Source organism: Macaca mulatta, chromosome 6 (genome assembly GCF_049350105.2).
Source record: "Macaca mulatta isolate MMU2019108-1 chromosome 6, T2T-MMU8v2.0, whole genome shotgun sequence".
NCBI lineage: Eukaryota > Metazoa > Chordata > Mammalia > Primates > Cercopithecidae > Macaca > Macaca mulatta.
In genome coordinates, this window is record NC_133411.1 from 151,887,296 (window position 1) to 151,911,974 (window position 24,679).

The 24,679-nt window shown below is 42.2% G+C and overlaps 1 protein-coding gene across 50 annotated transcripts in view; it reads left to right on the forward strand.

Annotated features, from left to right (window-relative positions):
• ARHGAP26 (Rho GTPase activating protein 26) overlaps positions 1-24,679 on the forward strand; it is an 840,200-nt gene that overhangs the window by 624,896 nt on the left and 190,625 nt on the right. For 37 of the 50 annotated variants that reach the window (XR_001445584.3, XR_013394919.1, XM_077937293.1 and 34 more), the window contains one exon: positions 4,288-4,324. The exons of the other annotated variants lie outside the window; for them this stretch is intronic. Coding sequence is in view for 35 of the 37 variants with exons in the window: in XM_077937293.1 (XP_077793419.1) it covers positions 4,288-4,324 (37 nt within the window). In the remaining 2 variants the exon portion in view is untranslated. The remainder of the gene's footprint in view (positions 1-4,287; positions 4,325-24,679) is intronic. 50 annotated transcript variants of the gene reach the window in all.

Sequence of the window (24,679 nt, forward strand, 5' to 3'; positions counted from 1 at the left end):
TTAACTGTTTCAGTCTTCTGAGGAGCCATAAATCAGGGCATTGTTCAGTGCCCGTTGTCCGCTTGGGTTGCTCCTGGAGAGTTGGGTTCTATTCTATTAAGATAGATACTCTAAAGAGGCTTACCTGAAAGCATATAAATTTGAGATTGCTAATCATAAGACAAAGCTATGGTCAAAGTGACCTTTCAGGACATTGCTCTTGCCTCTGAACCTCAGTCTGATGCTAGTGGGCAGCTATGAGATCTGTAGAAGAAGGATAACCCAGAGCAGACCGACCATTTCTAAAGGGTGAATTAGATGCTGTTGGCTTCTGTCAGTATAGAAGGTATTTATGAGCCATAATACCAACCAGTGGAGGGGCTTGGTAGTGATATACATTTGCCACTGCCTAGAAAGGTAAAAGGGAATTATTGGAACATCCTTTAGAGGCAAGATAGAATAGTACATCACTGACCAGCTCTGTGTCCTTACACAAACTGTGTAACCACTCTGGGTCTCAGGTTCCATATCTCTAAAATGTGAATAATTCTAGACCTCATCCATATGGTGGTTGCAAGGATTAGACGTTGCCATGTGTGGCACTTGGTAAGTGCTAGGTAAACAAAACCATTCCTGCTTAGTGCTGTGACTGAGCCAGCATCTGGTTGCTTCCCGACCCTGGGCCTTGTTTGTTGGGCCCTGTAGTCACAAAGTCCTGGTAAGCAGGATTTGTTGGCTTCATTTCAAAACTCATTCTCCTTGGCTCATTAACCCAAACCAGACAGAGATTAACGGCCTGGCCTCAGAGGAGCAGGTGGGTACATGTTTCTGGTGCCTTTGGCTCATTGATTATACTTCTCCAATTCAGGGATTGCTTGGGTGTTCCAGGAAGGGATCTCCTGAGACCCAGGAAACATTGAAAGACAGTAATTTGGCACAAATTCATCCTAATTAAGGAGGGCTGGAAGTCCTACATTTTACTATTCCTTCTGGATTTTGCCAGCTATAAATAGAAGCAAGTTTCCCTTGGATAGAATGTTTGAATTTACTGGGAGAAATGCAGGGATCAAGGATGGCTGAAAAAAAATACTTGCCAAAGTGTGGTCTTCTCTACTGTACTTCCCTTGCCCAACTTTCCAAGGTTAGTGAATGCCAGTCACCATGGATCTCTGGTTCTAGCTATTACACTGTGACCCATTTCACTCACAGGTCACAAGGCTATGCAGGATCGGATCGCTGCCCCTCTGCCCTATCCTCATCTCCTACCCCTCTCTGCATTGCACTGATTGCCAACCACACTGGCCTTCTTCCTTCAAATGCAATGACTTTTCACCTTCTAAGGACTGGTACTTTTTGTTGGCACTGGCCCCACATCTTCCCAAGGAGGTGCCCCTCATCGGTCAGGCCTGGCGCAAAGGTCACCTCTTCCGAGAAGCATTTCCTCACCTAAAGTCCACAATACACCCCCGCTTTTTTTTATTTTAACTTTCTCCAATGTACTTATCAATATTTGAAGTAATCATATTTGTGCATCTGCTTATTTCTGTTTTCTTCACTAATTGGAAAGTTTTATGAGAGCAGAGATTACAGATGTCTAGTTCATCTGTATCCCCAGTACCTGGAACATTGCCTGACCATTATAAGCACACAGTAAATATTTGTTAAATGCATGGATAAGTAAACGAATCACGAGCAACATGGGAAATTACTATTTAGGAGGTCTTCAAACTTTTCAAAGCTGCTATGCCCTTGTTCAACAGCCACATGAGCAAAATGGATAAAAGCCAAGGGAGGGGTCATTTGCTTTCAGCCTCTCTCCAACCCCTTTGGCAGTCCTTGTTTGTGCAGGTGCTGTGGGGCTCGATTTGGAAACCATGGTCTAGCTCAAGTTCACTTATATAGATGATAAAGATGCTGCTGAGGGAGAATGGGCCACTGTGTTTCCTCTTTTAAGTAGAAATTACACAACCTCTATGTCAGCCTCCACCTAGACTTGGTGGTGACTTTTGCCCTCCCCTTAGATTCCTTGAATGTTAAGCATTTCTTTTCTCAGTAGTAGAGTCCAGAGCGCTTGCATTGTGTTGTGCTGTTTCATTGTATTTCTTTGGCACAATCTCATTTGATGTTCACAGCATCTCTGGCTGAGTCAGTCAGGAAAACCTATCATCGCCCACATTTTATAGATGAAGAAATTAAAGTTCAGCAAGATGAAGTTACCGATGGGGAAGCCCAGGCCAGGATCAAAATCCTTTGACTCCTTATCTCTCGAACTTTTAGGTATATGCATTGATGCCTTTTTATTCATTAGACAATCCTCTTTAAGTACAGAAACCTCTTCCCTTTTTCCTAATCTTTCTGACCTTTAATAAGTGGCCTGGTAGCTTTAGTTTTCCTTAGAAAACTAATAATAAAATAGGGTGATTTGTTATATTTAGAGCTTGATAATTCAAAGACCTTCTTGAGTGACTCCCTCATTTTACAGATGAGGCAATAGATGCCCAGAGAGGCTAAGAGACCCAATGACACAAAGCAGCTAAAGGGCCAAGTGGGACCTCTTGACCAGCCATTCTCCGTCATATTTCTTAAGTAAAAAATCTCTTTCTGGATTTAATGGTTCTTTTCAGAGGTGGTTGCCTTGGTTTCTTTAGGGGTTAAATAAGTGGTTCTCAACAGAGAGTGGCCATTAGAATCACTGGAGGGAGATATATATAATTATATAATATTATATATAATTATATATAAAATATATATAATAATTATATATAATATATATAATATAATATATAATTATATATATTATGATCAGGTTCACCTTATACCTTTCTATACCTACAGAACCTTAATAACCAAAGAAGGGCTTGGGTTCTATGATTTTTTTTTTTTACTTAATTAATTTATTTATTTTAGATAGAGCCTTGCTCTGTTGCCCAGGCTGGAGTGCAGTGGCATGATCTCGGTTCACTACAAGCTCCACTTCCTGGTTCATGCCGTTCTCCTGCCTCAGCCTCGCGAGTTGCTGGGACTACAGGCGCCTGCCACCACGACTGGCTAATGTTTTGTGTTTTTTAGTAGAGACGGAGTTTAACCATGTTAGCCAAGACAGTCTTGATCTCCTGATCTCATGATCCACCCCCCTTGGCCTCCCAAAGTGCTGGGATTACAGGTGTGAGCCACTGCTCCCAGCCAATTTTTTTCTTTTCTAAAGTAGAGGTTTCATCTTATTTAATTATGACAGCATATCAGGGACGGGCAAACTGTGATCCACAGACCAAATCCAGCCCACCACCTTCTTTTGTAGAGCCCATAAGCCAAGCATCATGTTTACAAACAAACATCTACAATCGACTTTATAAGGAATACTAACTTTGAGCACCAATTAAGCTAAATATCAACCTCTCTTAAAAAAAAAATTCTTCTGATTAGTAGGCTTACATTTCAGAAAATCATACTCAAATATTATTAGATTCTCAATTTTGTCAAAAAATTTATGAAAATGTGCTTTCTATCTTGTTGTAGAAGTAGCTACATAATGTCATTGATTTTGCCTCTTGGCTCACAAAGCGTAAAATGTTAACATCTGACCCTTTGCAAGAAAAACTTGCTGACCCTTGCAGTATGTCCTTGTCTCTTTTATATTGGGCATTTTCTTTTTCTTTATTGGGGTTCTTTCCCTTTTTATGATTTCTATTATTTAAGGGGTTTCTATGGAAAATATATATTCTCCTTATAACATTCAAATTTCTAGAAGTAACGCAGAGTAAAAAGTAACAGTTCCCACTCCCCAGTATTAACAGTCAACGTTTCTGATGTAAAGGTCCTGACTTTGCCACTAACTAGCTGTGAGACATTAGTTAACCCCTCTAGACTTCATATTCTCCATCTGTGAAACAGTGATAATAACAGCTTCTGCCCAACAGAATTGTCATGTTGATTATTTCAGATCGTTCATGTGAAATGCTTAGCACATTGCCTGGTACGCAGTTCATGCTTAACGATTTGTAACTAATTTTAATTTTTTTCTCTTTTCTCTTTATGTACGCATATACATTTACTTGCTTTCTTGAAAAGGGAATTTTTTTTTTACACAATAAAGTTGCACAGATGATTCTGATGCACACACACTTAAGAACAGCTAAAGTAAATACTGAGAAGTAGATAATTATTGAATGGGTTCATATTTGGGAGCCAGAAATTACTTTCTACTTCATGGTGCAAACTAGGGAAAATGAGGAAGATAATGGTTTTCTACAGTGAACCTATAGGGTGGTATAAAATGCACACAAGTGAATTTTCATTTTTATTTTCCAGGTCTACAACTCGAACAAAGACAGCCAGAGTGAAGGGAGTAAGTATGATGCTTGGGTAACCTACAGCCAGGGTTGGGAGTGGGCTTTGAGAAGTTGCTACTCCAGGCGCGAACCACCAGGCGGTGCTGTGGGCATGTTGGGTTGGCCCCAGTTCCCGAGTGCAGTGGGACGTGTCTCCACCCCAACTTTCCACCGGTGACTCCAGAGGGATGGTAAGTAAGCCTGGCTGGCAAGGCTGTAGTGACGCCTTGCATTGAAATAATGTGTCACACTTTACAAAGCATTCTTGTGTACATTATCTCCTTTAATCGTAGGTCTTAAGACTATAGCTCATCACCACTTAAAAGTTACTTAATACAGTAGTACTCAACTCCCCGAGAGCCTTATCCTGTGGGAAAGCCAAAGTTGCTTTTGCCTCCAGCATGGTCTCGCTCAGAGGACTGGATAGGCAATAACTATGTTAGGTGATTTCTTAGTAACTCTGTTTTCTTCGTGGTCTGTTGGGGGAGGAAAGAATGGAGATGAATTCTATGGTAACATTCTTCTCTGCTGGAAGTGTCCCTGGGCAGCCTCTGTAGACCATAGTGCATTTGCCCTGCTGCTGCCTGTAAGCACTCTAGTTAATCATGATTTCCAAGGGTACCTGTAACCTTGTAAAGGCAACGGGATTAAAATGAACCTGCTACTGGTACAATGTTCGGGCTGATTATCTCCTTGGCGTATGGGAGAAAAAACAAAATCCTTCCAGGTTGCTGCAAGAGTACAAAGGAAATCCTGTCACCTTGCTTTGTAAAATCCACTTGAGAAAAAATTTAAAGGTAGCCCCACTGTGAATTCTAGTTGTGTTAGGAAAATCAGTAGCACAGTGCCTCTCCACGTGGACCAAAGGATGAAGTGTTTTTTATTTTTTTTTTTGTGAAAGTCATTATAGGACAGAGAATTTTTCCCCCTTTCTTTCTCTTCAAAATATAAGTTTTACGCGGGAGTTTTATATAAAATGTTAAGTAATTTGGAATGTCTGCTGTGGGTAGGTTGAGAGGCCTTTTTTGAGAGGAAAAAAAATGTTCCCCCTCACCTCCAAAAAAAAAAAAAAAAATGAACAAGGGAAAAATTTCAAGTAAATATGCAAGGAAACAAAGACGTAATTCCACCCTACCCCACTCCCAATTAGGTAAGATTGTTTTAGAGCGCCTGAAGTCAACTCTGGCTAACTGAGGCAAAAACAACAGTAACAATAATGAAGGAATATGTAAGGCTGTATGGTAGCTTGTAGTAAGGTCGGAGGAGCTGAAAAGCGAGGCTTGAGAACAGACGAGTTCTGGAGACCCAGGAACCCGATGAGAAAGGGTCTTCTGGATAATACGATAAAGCTCTAAACTGTTTGTAGTCCTTGCCTCACCTTTCTGAAGATTGAAATTCCCAGGCATCAAGTTGGTCTAACTTGGGTCCACCCAGGGGAAAACTGTACACTTTGATTGAAAGTTTTAAGACTGCTGCAAAAAATGGGAGTAGGGTAGTTTCCCAGAGGGAAATCAGGGAAGCCATCAGGACCAGAGGGGATGGATGCCAAGCAGGCTACACTAACAGATACTCACACCTGGCCCCTCCTGGGACACACTGTAATAAAGTACCCAAAAGTGGTGGGGGAGGAGAGGCATATGAATGGAGACCTCCACCCACACTGGCCAGAATTTTACTTGTAACTTGTGACCTTATGAACTTACATCTCTCTATTTGAGATAACTCCCAATAGATTTGAAAGACAACCATGGTTCTAGTAGTGGGCATCCCAACTGGTTCTGATATTTCTTAAGGCATTTTGAGAATATGCTTTGGAAACCTGAAAAAAGTGACCACCCTCTAACCCCCCAATGGCTTGTCCTAAAGAAATCATTAGAGTGCAAAGATAGTTTGTACTTATTTGTACAAATAAGTTTGTTGGGGCATTGGTGAAAATAGCAAAGAATGAGAAACAATCTAAATACCAAATAGGGAGCTGGCTAAATCAATTAAGGAGTGATACACAGCCTTTACAAAGAACCAGAGAGGGCTGGGTATATTTGCAGAAATTGTGTTGATAGTATGTTAATGATTGATATTATAAAAAACTAGGCTATAGAACAACATACCTAATAACATGCATTACTTGACCTCCCTCGAGAAAAGAATAAGACAAACAATTTTATTTTTGAAAATACAAGCAGTTGTGACATTTTGCTTTTGGCATCTCGTTATTCACAGAGCAAAGAGAGTTGCTTGTCTTGGGTATCTAATGATTCTTCCATCATTACCCTTTCATCTAGCACATAGGAGATAAAAAGATGGATTAAAAAAATTGGTCACTTTTGCCAGTGCAGTGGCTCACGCATGTGATCCCAGCACTTTGGGAGGCCGAGGCAGGTGGATCACAAGGTCAGGAGTTCGAGACCAGCCTGGCCAACATGGTGAAACCCCGTCTCTGCTAAAAATATAAAAATTAGCCGGGCGTGGTGGCACACGCTTGTAATCCCAGCTACTCAGGAAGCTGAGGCAGGAGAATCGCTTGAACCTGAGAGGCAGAGGTTTCAGTGAGCCAAGATTATGCCACTGCACTCCAGGGTGGGCAATAGAGTAAGACTCCATCTCAAAAAAAACAAAAAAAATATATATATATATGCCACTTTTTCAGGAGTCATTTAAATAGGAATTTTTTTTTTTTTTAGGGTATTGATTGATTTCCAAGCTGGCAAACCAGTGTAATGGTCTGGTTTAGTGCTTCCTCACCCTTTTTTGGACCCTTTCCCACATGGTGCAGGTTCTTAGCTTCCCCTCCTTGCTGGGGTTGTTGTACTGTATCTCTTGATTGCAGTAATTTGCAATGTAATCCAAACCCATAGGGCTCAGCTACCACAGGTGGCGCTAATGCTCTGGGTCTTGATTGTTCTGCCACACTCCTTCTGTTTGTGTCACAATCTAAAGATATAAAGCCAATCTGATATGAATTTAAGAGTGAGGCATTGCTCTTCTTAACCAGATTCCAAATGTCTAGAGTCCAAATTCCAAATGTCCAGCATTTTCCTTTCTAGGAAATGTTTTGGTGGGAATTTCAATGCAAACATTTTATCACAGAGCCAGCATGTTTTGAAGGAGCAGATAGCAAAAGGGAATTTCTGAATTCGTTGCTTTCATCTTGAAGTTTCTCTCAGGGCATACGGTGCCTGTGGAGTATAAGACAGGGCCACAAGTAATGTCTGTCAGCTGCTGGTATTTTCCAAATGGCCCAGTTGCCAGGGATAGGATGGCAGCTGATAAATATATGTACGTTTCTTTGCAGAGCCTTTTCTTCTCCTCTTTTCTATTCTCTGTTTGGATCTCAGGTTTAGAGAGTTGAATTCATCACACTCCCCTGTTCATGGCACAGTATCAGCACAGGTTTCTTGATTCATTCATTCTTTCCTTTTGTTTCGTTTTATTTATTCATTCCCTTTTAGTTCTTTTTTCTAAAATGTGTGTCTTTTATCTTCCTGTGTTCTTAATAAATGGTGTGAGTTAATAAATGTTCTGTGTCTTGTTTTATTTCTTATTTTGTGCCCTCATCATTGTGTTAGGAGCCTTTCGTATTCCTCTGTGTCCTTTTATGCTGTGGCTTCTGATTACTGCATAATTTGTGGTACACAGCACTTTGTATCTGTTTTTGTAGAGATGTACTCCATCTCCTCATGCCTCCAACTCCTCATCACCACTCACACCACCACAGTGTACATCTTTGTACATGTCTTCCTATGTGAGAATTCCTCTGGGATACACCCACCCAAAGCATTGCTGGCCAAAGGCTATGCATAGACTTCATTTAAGCACTCTCCTGTATTGTTCTCCAGAGTGGTTGATCTGCATTCCCAGCAACCCAATGTGCAAATTTCTCCATTCCTGCCAACTCTCACCAGTATTCAGCTCTCTAATTTTTTGCCAGTCTGATAGGTGTAAAATGATAGCTCATTATTGTTTTAATTTGCATTTCTCTGGTAATTAATGAATTTGAGCACCTATTCATATGCCTGTTAGTTTACTGGGTTTTCTCTTCTGTTAATTGCCTATTCATGTCCTTTGCCCATTTTTCTATTTCAGTTACCATCTTTTCTTTTTGATATGTAAAAAGTTCCTACTCATTCTAGATACTAATCTCTTGTTGGATTTAGCCAGTTTAAATATATTCTCATCTTATCATCTGTCTGTTAATTCGTGGTATCCTTCTTTGACTATAAAGTCTTTAAAGCCTTTTTATATATTCAAATCATCTCTTTTTTGCCTTCTGGTTTATGATTTTCAAGTTGTATTTTGGAGAAGGCCTTTATGACCCATGTCACAAAGATGTGTACCTATGTTTTCTTTTATTGGCTTTATGAGTGTGTCTTTCACATTTAAGTTTCGAATCCAGCTGATTTCCACCATGGTATGAGATGTTCCATGAAGATCCATTCTTATTTTTATCCACGGGAAGTGTTAGTTTTCCTGTTAATATCTACTCAGCTACCTATTCTTCCCTTGATTGATTTGTAGTGCCGGTGTTCTTGCATTTTAGGTTTGCATATTTTAGTTCTGTCTCTGAGCCCTTTATTCAGGTTTTTTGTGTAGCTGTTTTTGTCCCAATACCTCTCTGTTTTTAATAATAACTTTGAGGCAACTCTTAATATCCACTTATTTAAGTCTCCTCTATTCAATCTCCTTTTTGAGGTTTGACTTGGGTATTTATGAGTCTTTATCCTTCAGTATAAATTCTAGAATAAGTTTAAGAAGTTTCTCCCAAAATAAAATTTTTCTTTGGGATTGCATTAAATCATACAGATTATTTGGAGGATGTTGACACCTTTGTAATATTAAGTCATGTCTTCCAAGGGCTTTGAATGTCTTTCCATTTATTCAGACCACCAGCGTTTTTTATTAGAATTTTCTTTTTCTGCCTAGAGATCATGTGTGCTCCTGGTCAAGTTAATCCCTAGATACTAAATTTAAAAACCAATATTTTATTTTTGCCAACGCTGCTACCTGTGGGGACCCTTCCTGGGTTTGCTTCTAGAATGTCAGGAATCTGTATCAGTGACACCAGATTCTCTAATGGGTCAAACTCTTACCTAATAGAGAAGGGAAGGAGAAAAGGGAAGTATAGGTAATAAAGAAGAAGAAAGTAAGATTTTGTTCTTCTTAAGCTTTTTTTTTTTTTTTTTTTTTTTTTTTTTTTTTTTTTTTTTTGAGGAAGTGATCACTGCCAGTGTCAGTCACCTAGTCATCTGATACCTGTCATTCATTCGCCCCTTTCATTATTACAGAGAACAAGACTGCCCTGGGCAAGAACCGTTTTTCCCATCTCACCCCCTGCAGCCCCGTTGTCTTTTTGTCTTTTTGCTGTTCCCTACCTTTGGGTACAAGATAGGGAATGTCTTTAGGGAGTTATAAGATTTACTCCCCAAAGACTATGAGAATTCGTTCATTTTTCTTTGTAATGAGTCCAGGTTGGAAGCAGGACGACAGGCCTGTTCTCAGCCCAGGCTGCTATTGTCCTGCTGTTCCACCTGAGAGAAGGTTAGAAAGCTGAGAACTTGTCAGAGAGAACACACCAGTCCAGTGCAAGGGAGTAAGAGAAGAGCAGGCTCTCGTAGTGTGAGTTGGTCTTTTCCAAGTTTGACGTTTTAAATTACAAATGTCACTGCCTACTTAACTCTAAAAAGATTAGCTTGTTTACAGGAATGCTGCCCTCCCACTGCTTCTCCAACTGCTTGAAGGCTGAAGTCTGACAGATTGAGGCAGAGAGGGCTCAGTCTCCTAATCTAGACTTTACAGTGCCACTTTCCTCGATGTGGGTATTAACTCAGATTCCATAGGTTAATCGGGTTATGTTGAAAGGAATATGCTGAAGTTGCTGCAGGCGTGCCTTCTCTTGCACGTCAGGACCTGGCTCAGCGCTGGCCATCTGGCTTTTCAAAATGGCATTGTGTGGTTCACTCCACTTCTCACTCTTGTTCAACATTTTCCTGTTACTCCCACCTGGATCTTGTGCTGGATGAAACCGCGGGAGTCTAGGCTTCCTGTAGCTCTTCCTTCAGTGAATGCCTCTAGAAGTTCTTGGACTCCTGGCTTCACGTGATCCTCCCATCTCAGCCTCTCAAAGTGCTGGGATCAGAGGCATGAGCCGCCATGCCCAGCCTTCTGGGCGTTCCTAAGGGCAGGTGGCAGTGAGATATGTGAGTACTGAGAGGTAAGGACACTCATAACTAGAACACATGTCTGTCTCTACCTTTAAAGCTCATGTGATCTGCTGTGGAGGTTCAGACCACAGGGAAACAATAGACAGGTGGCCGAGTTACATCGTGTGGGTGTACGTTATATTCATACCATCTACAGAAGTGCCCAGGGTGCAGACTACATGCCCAGAGCTCATGGATTTGAGAGTGGGCTCAGAGTGGGATTCCATCTTGGTTAAAAACACGTAAAAAATGGAAATTTCCTCCTTTCTCTCCCCCCCAGAAGAAGAAAATATAACACTTCCTCTTTGCTTCCAAGTCTTAATCCTTTCTTTCCTTCCGGTTTGTTTTTAATCTAGTGTTTTTATAAGAATCGTTTGTATTTGAATAAAAATGCTGAAGAACTCACTGCAGTTTGCCAATTTGTCATTCACACTGGGAGGTGGGGAGAAGAGCAGTGATTAAAGAAGGAAATAGGAACTCATTGTAGAATATTACAGAAATACAGCAAAATATTTTGAAACATTCAGTCAGAACTCATTGATAATATTATTCCCAGAGATATTTCCTTCTTACCTTTTTAAAATTATGTCTCGTATGTATTTTGTTAATGTTGGAATGAATTTTAGTTTAACTGGCGTTACATTGAATATGCTTGTTGTATTCTGCTTTAAAAAATTGCAGACGTTTTCTGATGTCATGAAATGTTTAGAAGTATCACCTGTCAGGATTGTTTAATATTCTGTCATAGGACTATATCTTAATATGTTGAACCATTTACCATTGTTAGACTAATGTTCTTTCCAGGTTTTTGGTATTGTGAACAACATTGGCCTATGTTATTCATAATAGCTTCAAAAGTTGTTAAATTCACCAGCTATTGGTCTTGTACATTAGCCTTTGTACATATCTCAGATCATTCTCTTTGGGTAGATTCGGCCACATGGATTAGAGAGAGAGTTTGCATGGAGGATTAATGTGTGGCTGGTGTAGAATAGCATCCTGGGTGTAGAACATGGGACAGGTGCTGCGCCTCTCTAAGCTTCCATTTCCTCTTCTGTAAAATGGAGATAATAATACCCCTACTTCATAAATTGATTGTGAGGATGAAAGTTCAGCACATTAATATCTGCACATTAGTTGGTAAGTGCCTAATTACTCTTGATTATTACTCTTATCTTCTGGCCAGGCCAGTTACTCCCACTACAAAAGGAAAAGCCCACTGGAAAGTTAAAGCCAGCTGGATTGGTAGCACTGCTCTTAAAGGGAGGAAGACAACCTGCTACTGTTTCTCAGTCTTGGTGCTTTATGAGTGTTCATTTAATCCTCGTTCCTGTATATCTCAAAGTGGGGTATGCACACCACTGGTGGTACTCTAGGTCATTTGAGAGAGTATATTTTAAATTACCATTTAGATTTCTATATTTATTTTAATGTTTATTGCGGGAAACATAAGTACTTTTAAATCCCCTAATTTTATTTTATTTTATTTCATTTTTTATTTTATTTATTTTTTTGAGACCCCTGTCACCCAGGCTGGAGTGCAGTGGTGTGATCTCGGCTCACTGCAACCCCCGCCTCCAGGGCTCAGGCAATTCTCCTGCCTCAGCCTCCCTAGTAGCTGGGATTACAGGTGCCCGCCACTGCGCCTGGCTGATTTTTTTTATTTTTAGTAGAGATGGGGTTTCACCATGTTGGCCAGGCTGGTCTTGAACTCCCGACCTCAGGTGATCCGCCTGGCTCATCCTCCCAAAATGTTGGGATTACAGGCATGAGCCACTGCACCCGGCCAATCCCCTGATTTTATAAATGTTATTGCTTAGCACAGGGGTCCACTTTCTTAGTAAAGGGCCGGATAGTAAATATTTTTATTTTTATAGGACTATTCAACTCTGCTATGGTAGTGTGAAAGCAGTCATAGACAATATGGAAATGAGCAGATGTGGGTGTTTTCCAGTAAAACTTTGTTTACAAAACAGGCAATGGTGAATTTGGCCCGGGGACTGTAGTTTATTAACCCTTAGCTTAACACAAGGTTAAGTTTTTAAAATTAGTCTAAATAGGATGGCATGAAGTTTTGACAGGGAGCATGAAAGTGTCACACGATGGGCTGCTATTTGCACAAATGCTGTTCACGACAACTGAGTTTTTAAAGGAGCTCACAGGCTTAAAGAGGTCAAGGGAGCACAGCTGAGAAGTAGCGAAGCTCATACTCAAACCCTAGCCTGCGTGATCACCAGGGTCATTTTTTTCTGGTGACTCTTCATATGCTTGAAATCTTTCCGTTCTGCCGTCCTTTTCATATGTGGTCCACCCAGAGGGGCTGGAAGGAATTTCATCATCTGACTCCAACATCTAACCCCTCTAGTTCTTTGTGGCCGAGGGGCCATCCCATATTCCTTCCTAGTGCACCACCTCATTGGAGCCCTCGGTGATTCCTCAAACACCTGTGCTCAGTGCTGGGTGCACAAGGGTCACACATTTCACTGACTGGCTTCCCCAGGGTCAGACCCTTAGCCTGGCCCACCACTCTCTCACAGGGATTTGGCAACACAACATAATGCTTTATATGTTGTTTCTGTACATCCACTCATCCTTCTTTGGGCCTTCATTCAGAGCAAACTCCCTGATGGTGTTATATTCAGGTTTGCCTTGTTTTATGAGGACAAGATTGAGGACCAGGAGAGGAGATGGGGAGGGACATCATTACCATTGCTCTGTTTCCCGTTGTTGTGCCTCTGATTGTACATTTCCTTCTTCTCTGTGCTTTAGCTTCCCTTGATCTGTAAAACAGAAAAGGAGATTTAGGCTTGAAAACTGTAGGGAAAGCCTTGATGGGATCGCCTGGGCCACTATTTTTAAAAGGCTTCTAAAGCCTTCAGCCATTACCAAAAATCCACCGTCTCATGAAAGCAGCAGAGGGCAGAAAAGAGGATTTTTTTTTTCTTTTGCTTCTAGTCACCTTTGGCCTTTTGCTGTTAGAACACCCACAGTTGAGAGGCAGGAGGAGGCAGCCACCGGTAACCAGGATCCTTCTGGGATCAGAGCCATCCAGAGGCTGCCAGGTCTCTACTGGTCGGTGGCTTATAAATAGAACATTTCCCCTTTTAAACCTGAGAAGGCTGGAAGGCATTAATGGGCACAGTGGCCTGGCCTCCTGTGCACTGGCCCACGAGGCAGTCAGCTGAGTGCAGCATCCCCTCCAGCTTTCTCTCCAGGCCTGCCAGGTCTGAGCTGATAGAGGACAGACACTCTCCCTCCCTCCCTCGCCTGCATTCCTTCCAGCCCTCCTCCCCACATCCTTTTTCTTTCCTCTTTCTCCCCTCTCCTGTGCATGCAGTTTCCGTGGCCACCACTTTCATCTTCTGAGCCACAGTCAGGCGAGGTGGTATAATTCTAGCTCTCCCTAGGTGCTGACTTTCTACACCTCACTTTCCATTATGAGTTGCCTATGCAACACAGTTGCTGTGGTGCATTGAGCTTGAATTATATTTAGTTGAGCTGTAATACCCCAGCTCTAGAATAGCCCTGGCTCGGAGGGCTGGGGGCTGGAGAGAGCAGAAGGGGCAGGAACAGCTTGTTTTTGCAGAAATTTTATTATTTGGGTTCCCAGCTATTTTGTTTGATGAGACCCTGGCCCCCAAAGCTAGGACTGGTGGTGGTACTCCTTGGACTTGCCTGGATAGTCAGAAGCCTTTCTGCTTGTCCTAAAAGACACTTAACAAATCCACCCTCTCTCTCAGCTAGCTTTAGACTGGCAGATGCAGCCAGTGTATGCCTTTGCCATGGCCTAATATTCCCCTTTCCCTCAGTGACGTGGGCTCTGTACTGACAGCAGGCTGCAGCCTGAGCAGGTGTGAGCCACCCGTTGGCATCCCAGTTTGGGCTTCAGCCAAGAGACAGTGAGCAGGCCCCTAGCTACATCTTTAACCCCTAAAGCCCAGTGCAAGGGGTTATTGAGACAGAAACTAAAAGATTTCCCCCACTGCCACCGAGTACAGGCTTCCAGTTATTGTGGTTAATGTTTATTGAGTACATACTGTGAAGTGGGCAACATGTTCACTGCTTGATATACATGATGTCATTTGATCCTCCTAAGAATCTTATGAGCTAAATGCTATTATTGACCCCATTTACAGATGTGAAAACTGAGACTTCGTTCTGAGGGCAAACTTGGTCACTCCCTGCACTGATCAGAGTTGTCAGAGCCTGCAGCTCACATTCAGCATGTAAGACTGAGCAGAGGGTAGAGTAGTGCTTAGAAGTGTTAGCTCTGGAGTACTCCACACGTGGTTTGAAATCCCAGCCTCAGGAATTACTGAGTGTGTGATTTTGAGAAATTAATTTCTCCAGGCCTCAGTTTCTTTGTCTGAAGGTGGGAATAGTTTTAATAAGTAAGTCTTGGGTTTTTTTGGAAGAATAGATGAGATGAGGATGGACATCCTTTGCCCAGTGGTGCCTGGTATTATCAGCAATGATTAAATGTTGCCCTTTATTCTTCTTATTACCAATAATGTCATCATTATCCAAAGCCAGAACCCACTTATATAAAAGCATGGCTCTGTATGGTCTCTTTAAAGTTCCTCCAGGCATTGCCTTATTTGATTTTTGCAACACCTGCCTCTTATGTGAGGGGAATGGGTCAGAGAGATGAAGTATGCACAACTTACACAGGCAGTTTGTGGAGACACCAGGGCTCAAATCTTAGGCCTTTGATTCTGAATGCCCTCTCTTTCCCTGCCCTTCCCTGCCTCAGAGTTTGATGTGACCAACAAATTGTTCTTAGAGCATTTCGAGGTAAGAGGACAGATAGGTAAAGGCAGGAAAGTGACCTTGATGGGCAGAGGCAGTTGGTTCTCTGTTTGAAACACTTCCACCCTCAGAAAGCTGGTGATGATCTCTTTCGGTTGAGAAATCAGTGCAAAACCACCGGGCCTCAAGGCAGAAGGGAATTGAGGCCACTGTGTAATTCATTCTCAGGATGTCCAGATCCCCATGTAGGAGACAAATGGTCCTGATTAAGCTGGTCGGTGTTACTACAGTGTGCATTAAGCCTTGCTCTTTCGCTGCTATTCTGATTTGGAATTTTAAGGTGGACTAGGAGATTGCAGAAGCAGAAACCCACAAAAAAACACTCCTTCCATGCCAGGCAGAAGTATAGTCCTCAGCTTGTGCTGTGCAAGAACCCACGTGCTGTCACCTTGGAGGCCTGTCTTTTGCCAAGAATTGGAACAGTCTTTAGAGCCTCCCTTAACTATGGCTGAGAGCTTGTAGGTTTATTCCCATCCAGGCAAAGATTTTTGTTTCTGTTCCTGCTACCTATTTTACTTTACTGTATGTCTCTTTCAGCTTATTTTTCTGTGTGCTTGTTTTCAAGAAACAATGAAAAAAAAAAAGATGCCTTTGTATCTGGTAGGCTAGGGAGAAAATTCTGACTAGCAGTATTCTTGCTTTGAGGTCAGGGTTGAATGAAATCTCTGTCAAACCTGTTTGTCTCATGCTTCCAACTGCAGGGGCCCTGAACTCTAGAAGGTACCAGTATATGCAGCCACCTGTCACTATTCGAGGCTCCTGGAACGTGGGGACTCTTGGCCTGTCGGCTCCTGGTGTTTCAGCTGGTGAAAACATGGATTGTATTTATTCTTTCAGGAAATATTTATTGAGATTAGTCATGAACAGGGCAGATTGTCTCTGCTCTCATGGAGCATGTACAATGAAAAGAAATTGACAACAAAGAGTAAGCAAGTAGACAAAGGTATAATTTCTGGTAGGGATGAGTACTCTGCAAAAATAAGGACCGGTGGATAGAGGATAAGGGAGAGGGGAGTGATTTTAGATACCTGGAGCAGGAAAGGTCTCTCTAAAGAGGTGACATTTGGGAAGAAACCTGAACAAAGGGAGGGAGGGAAGCGTGTCAAGAGTGGGTAAATGGGTGTTGTTGATGGAGTGAACAACATGTGCAGAGACCCTGAGGTGACATGAGCTACTTGTGTCTAGGAATATCAGGAAGGACAGTGGTGCCCGGATGGAAGGAGGCCCCCGGGGTGAGTGGTCAGGTAGGATGGGGCTAGACCATGTGAGGTCAGGAGATAAGACTGCATTCTTAGTGTGAAGAGAAGTTACTGGAGAGTTGTGATCAGGTGCATGACATGAGCTGAAGTATGTTTTTAAAAGATGACTTTGGCTACTGGTGGGGAATAAACTCTGCGAGGGTGGAGGGGAGAAATTGAAGCAGTTGGGAGTCTGCTGCAGGCAGTCCAGGCAGAGGATGATGGCAGCTTGGATCAAGGTATTAGCAATGGATATGAAGAGTAGTTAGATTCTGGATATGTTTTTAAGTTATTAGTGACAGGATTGGCTAATGGATTGGATGTGGTGTGTGAACTGGATATAGGGTGTGAGAGAAAGCAAAGATCAAGGATAACCTTACTGGAACAGAATATCTTACAGGTAGAATATGGTCCTCTCCCATCTCATTCTTTCAGCCAGGTTGAACATAGTGCCTGTTCTGGGACACATTAGGACTTGAGCTCCCCAATTTATTATTTCTGTCACCTTCATGATTTTTTTTTTGAGATGGAGTCTCACTCTGTCACCCAGGCTAGAATGCAGTCGTACAATCTCGGCTCACTGCAACCTTTACCTTCCTGATTCAAGCAATTCTCCTGCCTCAGCCTCCCAAGCAGTTGGGATTACAGGCACCTGCACCACGCCCAGCTTTTTTTTTTTTTTTTTTTTTTAAGAGACAGGGTTTCACCATGTTGGCCAGGTGAAACCCTGTCTCTTTTTTTTTTTTTTTTTTTTTTTTACCTCAGTTTATTTTAAAAAGAAATATATTATGCTATGTGTGATAAATCAGTAGATTTCTAATATTCATTAAAATAAATGTATAACTGAGAAATGTTTGTGAACCTCTTGGAATCATCCCATATACCAAAGTGGCACAATCCAGCATTCCATATCAAGATGCATAGCCCTGGCAAATAGTTGTTGTCCAACAGGGAATGTGGTATAGATACTGGCAATTGACTAAATTAAGTCATTTTTGTTTGTTTTTGGTGGTAATCATTTTAGTTGCTTAGTATATACTACAGTGTTTTTCCAAGTGGGGTTCTCACATGTACTGATGGATAATTGCCGGGAGAGGGCCCAGAATCTGTATTTCTACAAGTGCACTCTTGTTCACTAGAGTTGAGAGCTGCTACTGGAATAGAAATGGCAGGATCCACAAAACTTGATCCCCAGCCCCAAGTTCCTTTCTGACTATCTCCAGCAGAAAGCAAAGAGTAGAAGAGGATGAGCCCAAGAGTCAGACTGAGTTAAATAAAATCTTGGTTCCACTACTCACTAAGGCTATAATCTTACAGAAATTCCTTAACCTGCCAAAGCATAGGTTTCCTATCTACAAAATAGGGATGATGATGATGGTGATGATAAGCAAATGATGCACCTGTAGCTCAGAGCAATGTAGTCTGTGCTCAGAAAGTGTTAGCCACGGTTATCATTGCTGTTGTTACCACTTAACATGAGTCTGGCTTTCCTCATCATAAAAACTTAGCAGAGATATTGGGAAAATCAAATAAACTATAGTTTATTCATTTATTTTATAAACTGTAATGTATTATCCCTCATTACACTCATTAGTGTGAAAACATAGTAGTTATGAGTAAGAAGAGTAGCAAGACTTACCCCATGGGATTATCATAAAGATAACATGAACTTGAATATGAGAAGTATTTCATCAACTGGAAGGTTTTTCATTCAAATATGAGGATATAGTAACATTCTAATATTTGGTAATACTAGGTAATATTGGTAATGATCATTTATTGAATACCAAGTAAATCCCAGTTGCTATACATTTCGTTTGACCCTCATAGCATCCTGTTGGGTTACCCCCATTATACAAGTGAGGAAGGTGAGCCTCAAAAAGGTGAAGCTAAGGTCATATCCAGCCAGAGGTGGCTGAGGCAGGGTTCTCATCCAAGTCTGTCTGGCTTTATAGCTCATTCAGTTTCCACTATATACACTTCTGTCTGTGTGACTTTAGTTAATATTAAAGTTAGTTCATGCTCCCTGAACATACCAGCCAGGGAGCAGAGAATAGTCTGGTGTAGGGCACAGGAGGCAGTGGAGTGGGATGGTGCATGGGGGTCCTTGGAGTGCTGATCTGGGATTAAAAATTGGCTGTGGGTAACCCCCACAATAGAGAATGCACACCTGGATAATTAAGAATCAGTTGGCCACCTTTCCTAGGCCCCACTGAAGCTTCTGAGAGCTGCCACCATGAGGACAGTTCTCCAGGGGCCACAGCCCAGGGAGCCCTGGCAACCCTGGGGCTTCACATGATTAGGGGAAACACGCAAGCCCTTCTGGTCTTCCTCTGTGTGTGTGAAAATTGAAAATTATTCTTCAGGTGGAATTTACGTTCATTTCAATGTGGGTGGTTTTCTCAATGGCTTTTAAGGGTGCTGAAATTGATTAAATTCAGAATGAGGGAGACCAACCAGACTCTATAAAGAGCAAATCACATTGGAAAATTGAGTAAATTTCTGTGGTGAGAACATGCCCCTGAAGTGGTCTGCTCACAGCACCTCGACAATTTCCTGTATCCATCCATCCATCCGTGTTAGAAATCCTTTACTTCTCAGTTTCTTTGTATTTGTTTTTGTTTTTTGAGAGGCAGGTTGCTCTTAATCTCTGTTAAGGCACTCTGTTGCTCAGGCTGCAGTGCAGTGGCACGATCATAGCTCATTGTAACCTCGACCTCGTGGGCTCAAGCCATCATCCTGCCTCAGCTTCTTGAGTAGCTAGGGCCACAGGTTTATGCCACCATGCCCAGCAAATTTTTTTTAACCTTTTTGTGGAGATGAGGTCTCACCATGTTGCCCAGGCTGGTGTCAAACCCCTGGCCTCAGACGATCTTCTCGCCTCATCCTCCCGAAGTGCTGAGATTACAGTCGAGAGCCAGGGTGCTCAACCTCAATCCTCTTGTTTTTATGCATAACCTACAGTGCTTCCAGCAAATTTCCATTTCTCCAACAAAAAAGGTTTGGTTCTGTGTTTTTCTTTTTAATCAAAGGAAAATTGAATCAGTTTCCTGGGGAAAAAATTCAGACTAGGAAAAACCTGTTGAATACCAGCTTTAGGGACAGTAACTCTTTCTAGTTCATGCTGAGGCTAATTCAGTAGATTAGCTCCTCTCCTTTGGATGAGGATTTCTCTCCCCAGGGTTTGGTTAGAATTCCAGGGATGCAGGTGTGGGGTAGTTTGGGGACATGTCCTAGTGTGCTGTTTTTATAGACTATATATATGTGTCCATCAGTCGACTTATAGTATGGAAAGTTTTCTTCTATTCAGATTGGGTGATTTGGCCACTTCTTGCCAAATTTCTTGGTTTTCTGAATACTGAAGGTTGGAGTTGAGCAACAGCAGGTCAGTGATTTTCAGAAGAGGGGCTCTTGAGCCTGAGGAGTCAGATCTCATGGGTAGCATGAAGCTCTAGCAGAGAATACTTGTGTTTTCCAGGGGCTCTCTTGACCCTCAGGCCTCAGGCCCCTCTTGACCCTCATTTAGATGGCCAAGTTAGTGTAATATGGAGAAGCCCTCCTCTCGGCCCCAGCTTCACACCACATGCAGCTCAATGTTTTTGGTGATAATCATTTTAATTGCTTAGTATATACTACAGTGTTTTTCCAAGTGGGGTTCTCACATGTACTGATGGACAATTGCCAGGAGAGGGCCCAGAATCTGCATTTCTACAAGTGCACTCTTGTTCACTGGAGTTGAGAGCTGCTACTGGAATAGAAATGGCAGGATCCACAAAACTTGATCCCCAGCCCCAAGTTCCTTTCTGACTATCTCCAGCAGAAAGCAAAGAGTAGAAGAGGATGAGCCCAAGAGTCAGACTGAGTTAAATAAAATCTTGGTTCCACTACTCACTAACGCCTTGATGGACAAAATGTAAAAGGTCTAAAAGTGTCCAGGAAAACCTAAACTTGCTTTCGTCTCCTATGTTTCATGGCTTGGCTTGTGCCACTTTCGTTCTTCCTTTCTCTTGGACCCAGTGGCATGCCTGTATTGATACAGGAAGGAAGGAAGTGGTTAGATCAGCCTATTCATTTCTTTATTTAACCTTTATATCATCACACAAAAAAATGAGAAAGCGGAGGACCAAAGGTTAAAAGGACTCATCTACTCTCATAGGGTTTATATCAGTTGAAATTGAAAGGTCATTTTGACGCACTGCCCCTCGGCCAGCTCTCTCTACCATTCATTCACTAATTTACCTATTCGTGTATCCAAAATGAAAAATGACATGCGCATGCACACACTTCCAGTTCATATCCAGCGCTATAGTTGATGGTGAAAGAGAGCTGTAGTAGCCAGTGAAGTAAATATACCTGGACCGTCGCCCTCATGAATATGTATTCTAGTTTGGTAGACATTTTTCACAGAATCCCACATATCAATGTAAACTTGCAGTGGTGCATCATAGTCTGAGAGAGGCTGATGGTCCTGTATCCGAGTGCACAATTGGAGCTTTAACCTAGGTGGGAAGGTCTGGGTGAGTTTCTTGAAGAAGGGACACTTGAGGGCAATGTGAGTTGGGAGCCAAAGGGCTCCCATGCGAAATCCACAGTCTGTGGTGGGAAGAAAGCATGGTCAGTTGAATGTTCTTGAAAGACAGCCAGTGTGGCTAGGTGCTCAGAGCTGGGGCAGTGGCCCCTAAAGAAGCTGGAGGGCCAGGCAGGGCTCAGTCACACAGAGCTTTGTGAACAAGTAAGGATTGGGGTTATTCTCCCAAGGGCAGTGAGGTGCTGCAGGGAGGTGATATGCTCTGATTTTGTCAAGACCGTGGGGGCTGCAATGCAGAGGGCAGACAGGAACAAGAAGTGTAAGAAGACCAGCCAGCAGGTTAATGCAGTCATCCTGGCAGCAGATGATTGAGGTGGGGACCAGGGTGGTGACGGTGATGATGGAGAAACTTGGACAAAATTGAGGGGCATTAGAAGATACAATTGAGGCCGGGCACGGTGGCTCAAGCCTGTAATCCCAGCACTTTGGGAGGCCGAGACGGGCGGATCACGAGGTCAGGAGATCGAGACCATCCTGGCTAACCTGGTGAAACCCCGTCTCTACTAAAAAAAATACAAAAAACTAGCCGGGCGAGGTGGCGGGCGCCTGTAGTCCCAGCTACTCGGGAGGCTGAGGCAGGAGAATGGCGGGAACCCGGGAGGCGGAGCTTGCAGTGAGCTGAGATCCGGCCACGGCACTCCAGCCTGGGCCACAGAGCGAGACTCCGTCTCAAAAAAAAAAAAAAAAAAAGAAGATACAATTGAGGGACTTGGTGATAATTTGGATGTAGGAGGTAGGAGTGGTGCCCAGGGTGATACTTGTGATTTTGTTATAATTTTCCCACCACCTATACACCTCATTTTTTTTTTTTTTAATACCTGGGAAGAGCCAGGGAAAAGTATCTCAGGTGAGGTCCCAAAAGCTTCAGGGCATGATGGTGACCTTATGGTTGTATAGCAGTGGCAGTTATGCTAAAATCCATGTCTGTCTCCCTGGCCCACCAGCCTCCTCCTTTTATTTATTTTTATTTTTTCAGATAGAGTCTTGCCCAGGCTGGAGTGCAGTGGCGCAATCTCGGCTCACTGCAATCTCTGCCTCTTGGGTTCAAGCGATTCAAGCCTCCACCTTTTAGACAAGAAAATAATTTGATTATACCTTATAGTGTATGATTATACCTTATAGTCGTTCTTTTAATCCCTTTGCAGTAAGACAGCTAGTCTCCGGATGTCACCTGCCTCCCTCCTCCCGGGGTTCATATCCTAGGCATGGTAGCCCAAGGCATCCTCTTCCCGCTTCTGTGGTTTTCCCTAAGATTCTTCAAGGTTACTGAGCATAAACCCACCTCTCCTGGGGTCACATGTTCTCCAGAGAACTTTAAAAAAATGGGCTTTGCCACCCTAGCGTGCTTCTTTGTCTGAAAGGAGACAAGGTTTCAAAATTTGAAATGAAAGTTAAGAGGATGGCACATTTCTAACCTGGGAGGCCAACCTGGATATTTGGTGCAGGCTCTGCCGGGATTCATGATGAGACAACTGTTTGGGCGGCCTCGTGTGTACACTGAGCAGAGCTGAACCTGAGGCTGAGGGAGGGAAGTAAACCAGCCGAAGCCTCAACTGCAGGATGGTGGATGTCGGGCCTGGGAGCCACAGGTCCTGCGACAACTCATCGCAAGTCAAATTAAGGGACTAATGCAAGCCTAGTAGATATTTAATGAGAGATTATTGCTGGAGATTATAAGGATACAGAAATTGCTAATAAATCCCTGACCTTTTCTGAGCCTTGGCTCAGTGAAAGAGCTGAATCACCTGCTTGAGGGGATTAAGGACAGCCGCCTCCATCTGGCGGGTCACTCAGACTTTTTCTGTCATTAGCAAATGCGGCTTGGTAGTGATAGTGTTCTAAACCTTTTAGTGGGAATTTGCTTTTCAGACTAGGAGATCTCAATTAACTTAGATTATATCCCTACTGGGCAGAGATCAGGACTAATGATCTGGTTATGTGTGCACTATAGTCCCTATCACATTATGGTACTTGGTCCTTGATAAATAATAAACAGTTGTTAATTATTAGTAATCTAATCATGATGTCAGCAGGGAACTCAAGTTGATGAGAGGAGAAATCAAGCTCTGTGTGTGTGTGTTTGTGTGCATGCATGTACATGTGTGTTTGTGAAAGAGAAGAGACAGAGATGGGGTCCCCAGGCAGTGGACAGTGTGATCATTTACACTAGTTCCAGTTTAGAGGTTTAAAGCAGTGGTTGCTAACCTGTATTTCTTGAATTCCTTGTTGGGGAAACTGTTGTTTGAAAGAGATTCCATTTCTTAACACAGTGTTATCTGTTTATAGACTATAAATAATTATCATCAGTATGCAATTTTAATACATTAGAGGCTAACAGAGTTATCTTGAGCTCATAATGTTTGACTTTGCAATATGTAAATATTGTATCCATTTGAACTTAGACAACTAAGATAAACTGAGAAACACTGGATTACACGTATCATATGTAAGACCTTTATGTATAACATCTGTGTAAGAGTTATTCCAAGAAAAGGAGTTTGCTGGTTTAAAACAAATTGGAGAATCTCTAACATTGGGAAAACCAAAGGAGGAACATTTATTCAGAGATTGAATGTGGGGTGTTCCCTTTGCCGTTTCCCAAAAGAAGTAATTGTAATAGTGGGTAAATTTGTGATTATTTTCTGGATGTATTTGGAAGGGTCCATTTTATTCTTTTCCATTAAATATTATTTACCTAGAAAAGGATCCACTTCCTACAGTGCCACAAAAAAAGGTCCAAGGACTGATTTGCCTCTAGAGGGTTATGTCCAGTAATTGGGCTGATGGCTTTACATGCTTGTACATTTTGACCACTGGGGTCATCACTGTCAGATGCTAGGTTATTTTCAATTTTTCAAAACTTTTATTGATGTTCAGAAGGTAAAGAAATAGCCTTTGTCTGGGGCAGAAGTTCGTCGATGCCTAGAATAAGACCATGTTCACAAGCCTACTCTTAAAACATCCAAGTTGAGAATCCATATCTGCAGCTCCCCATAGCACTGTGTGAAATGACAATTCTTTCTCTCCCAGACTTCTTCGATTCTCATTCCTATGAAAAGATGATCTTAAGCGCCTCTCAAAAGAAGAACTAAAAGGCTTCACCAGACTAATAAATCGTAGTTATAAACATTTTGGAAAACTCCTTTAGCACAAAAAGTAATTCCCCATCTGACAAATGCTATCCGGTAGGCTCTATTGTGACTACTGTATAAAGGAATGAAAATCCTCCCTGCACATGAAAAGATTCCCAACATTATTAGTCATTAGGGAAATAAAAATCAAAACCACAATGAGATACCTCTTGACACCCACTAGGATGGCTATAATAAAAAAGACAATAACAAATGTTGGCAAGGATTAGGAGAAATTGGAACCCTCATACAATGCTGGTGGGAATGAAAACTGGTGCAGCTGCTTAGAAAACAGTTTGGCAGTTCCTCAAAAAGTTAAGCATAGAGTCATTCTGTGACCCAGCGATGCCACTCTTAGGTGTATCTCAAGAGAAGTGAAAATACCAATTCACACAAAGACTTGTACACA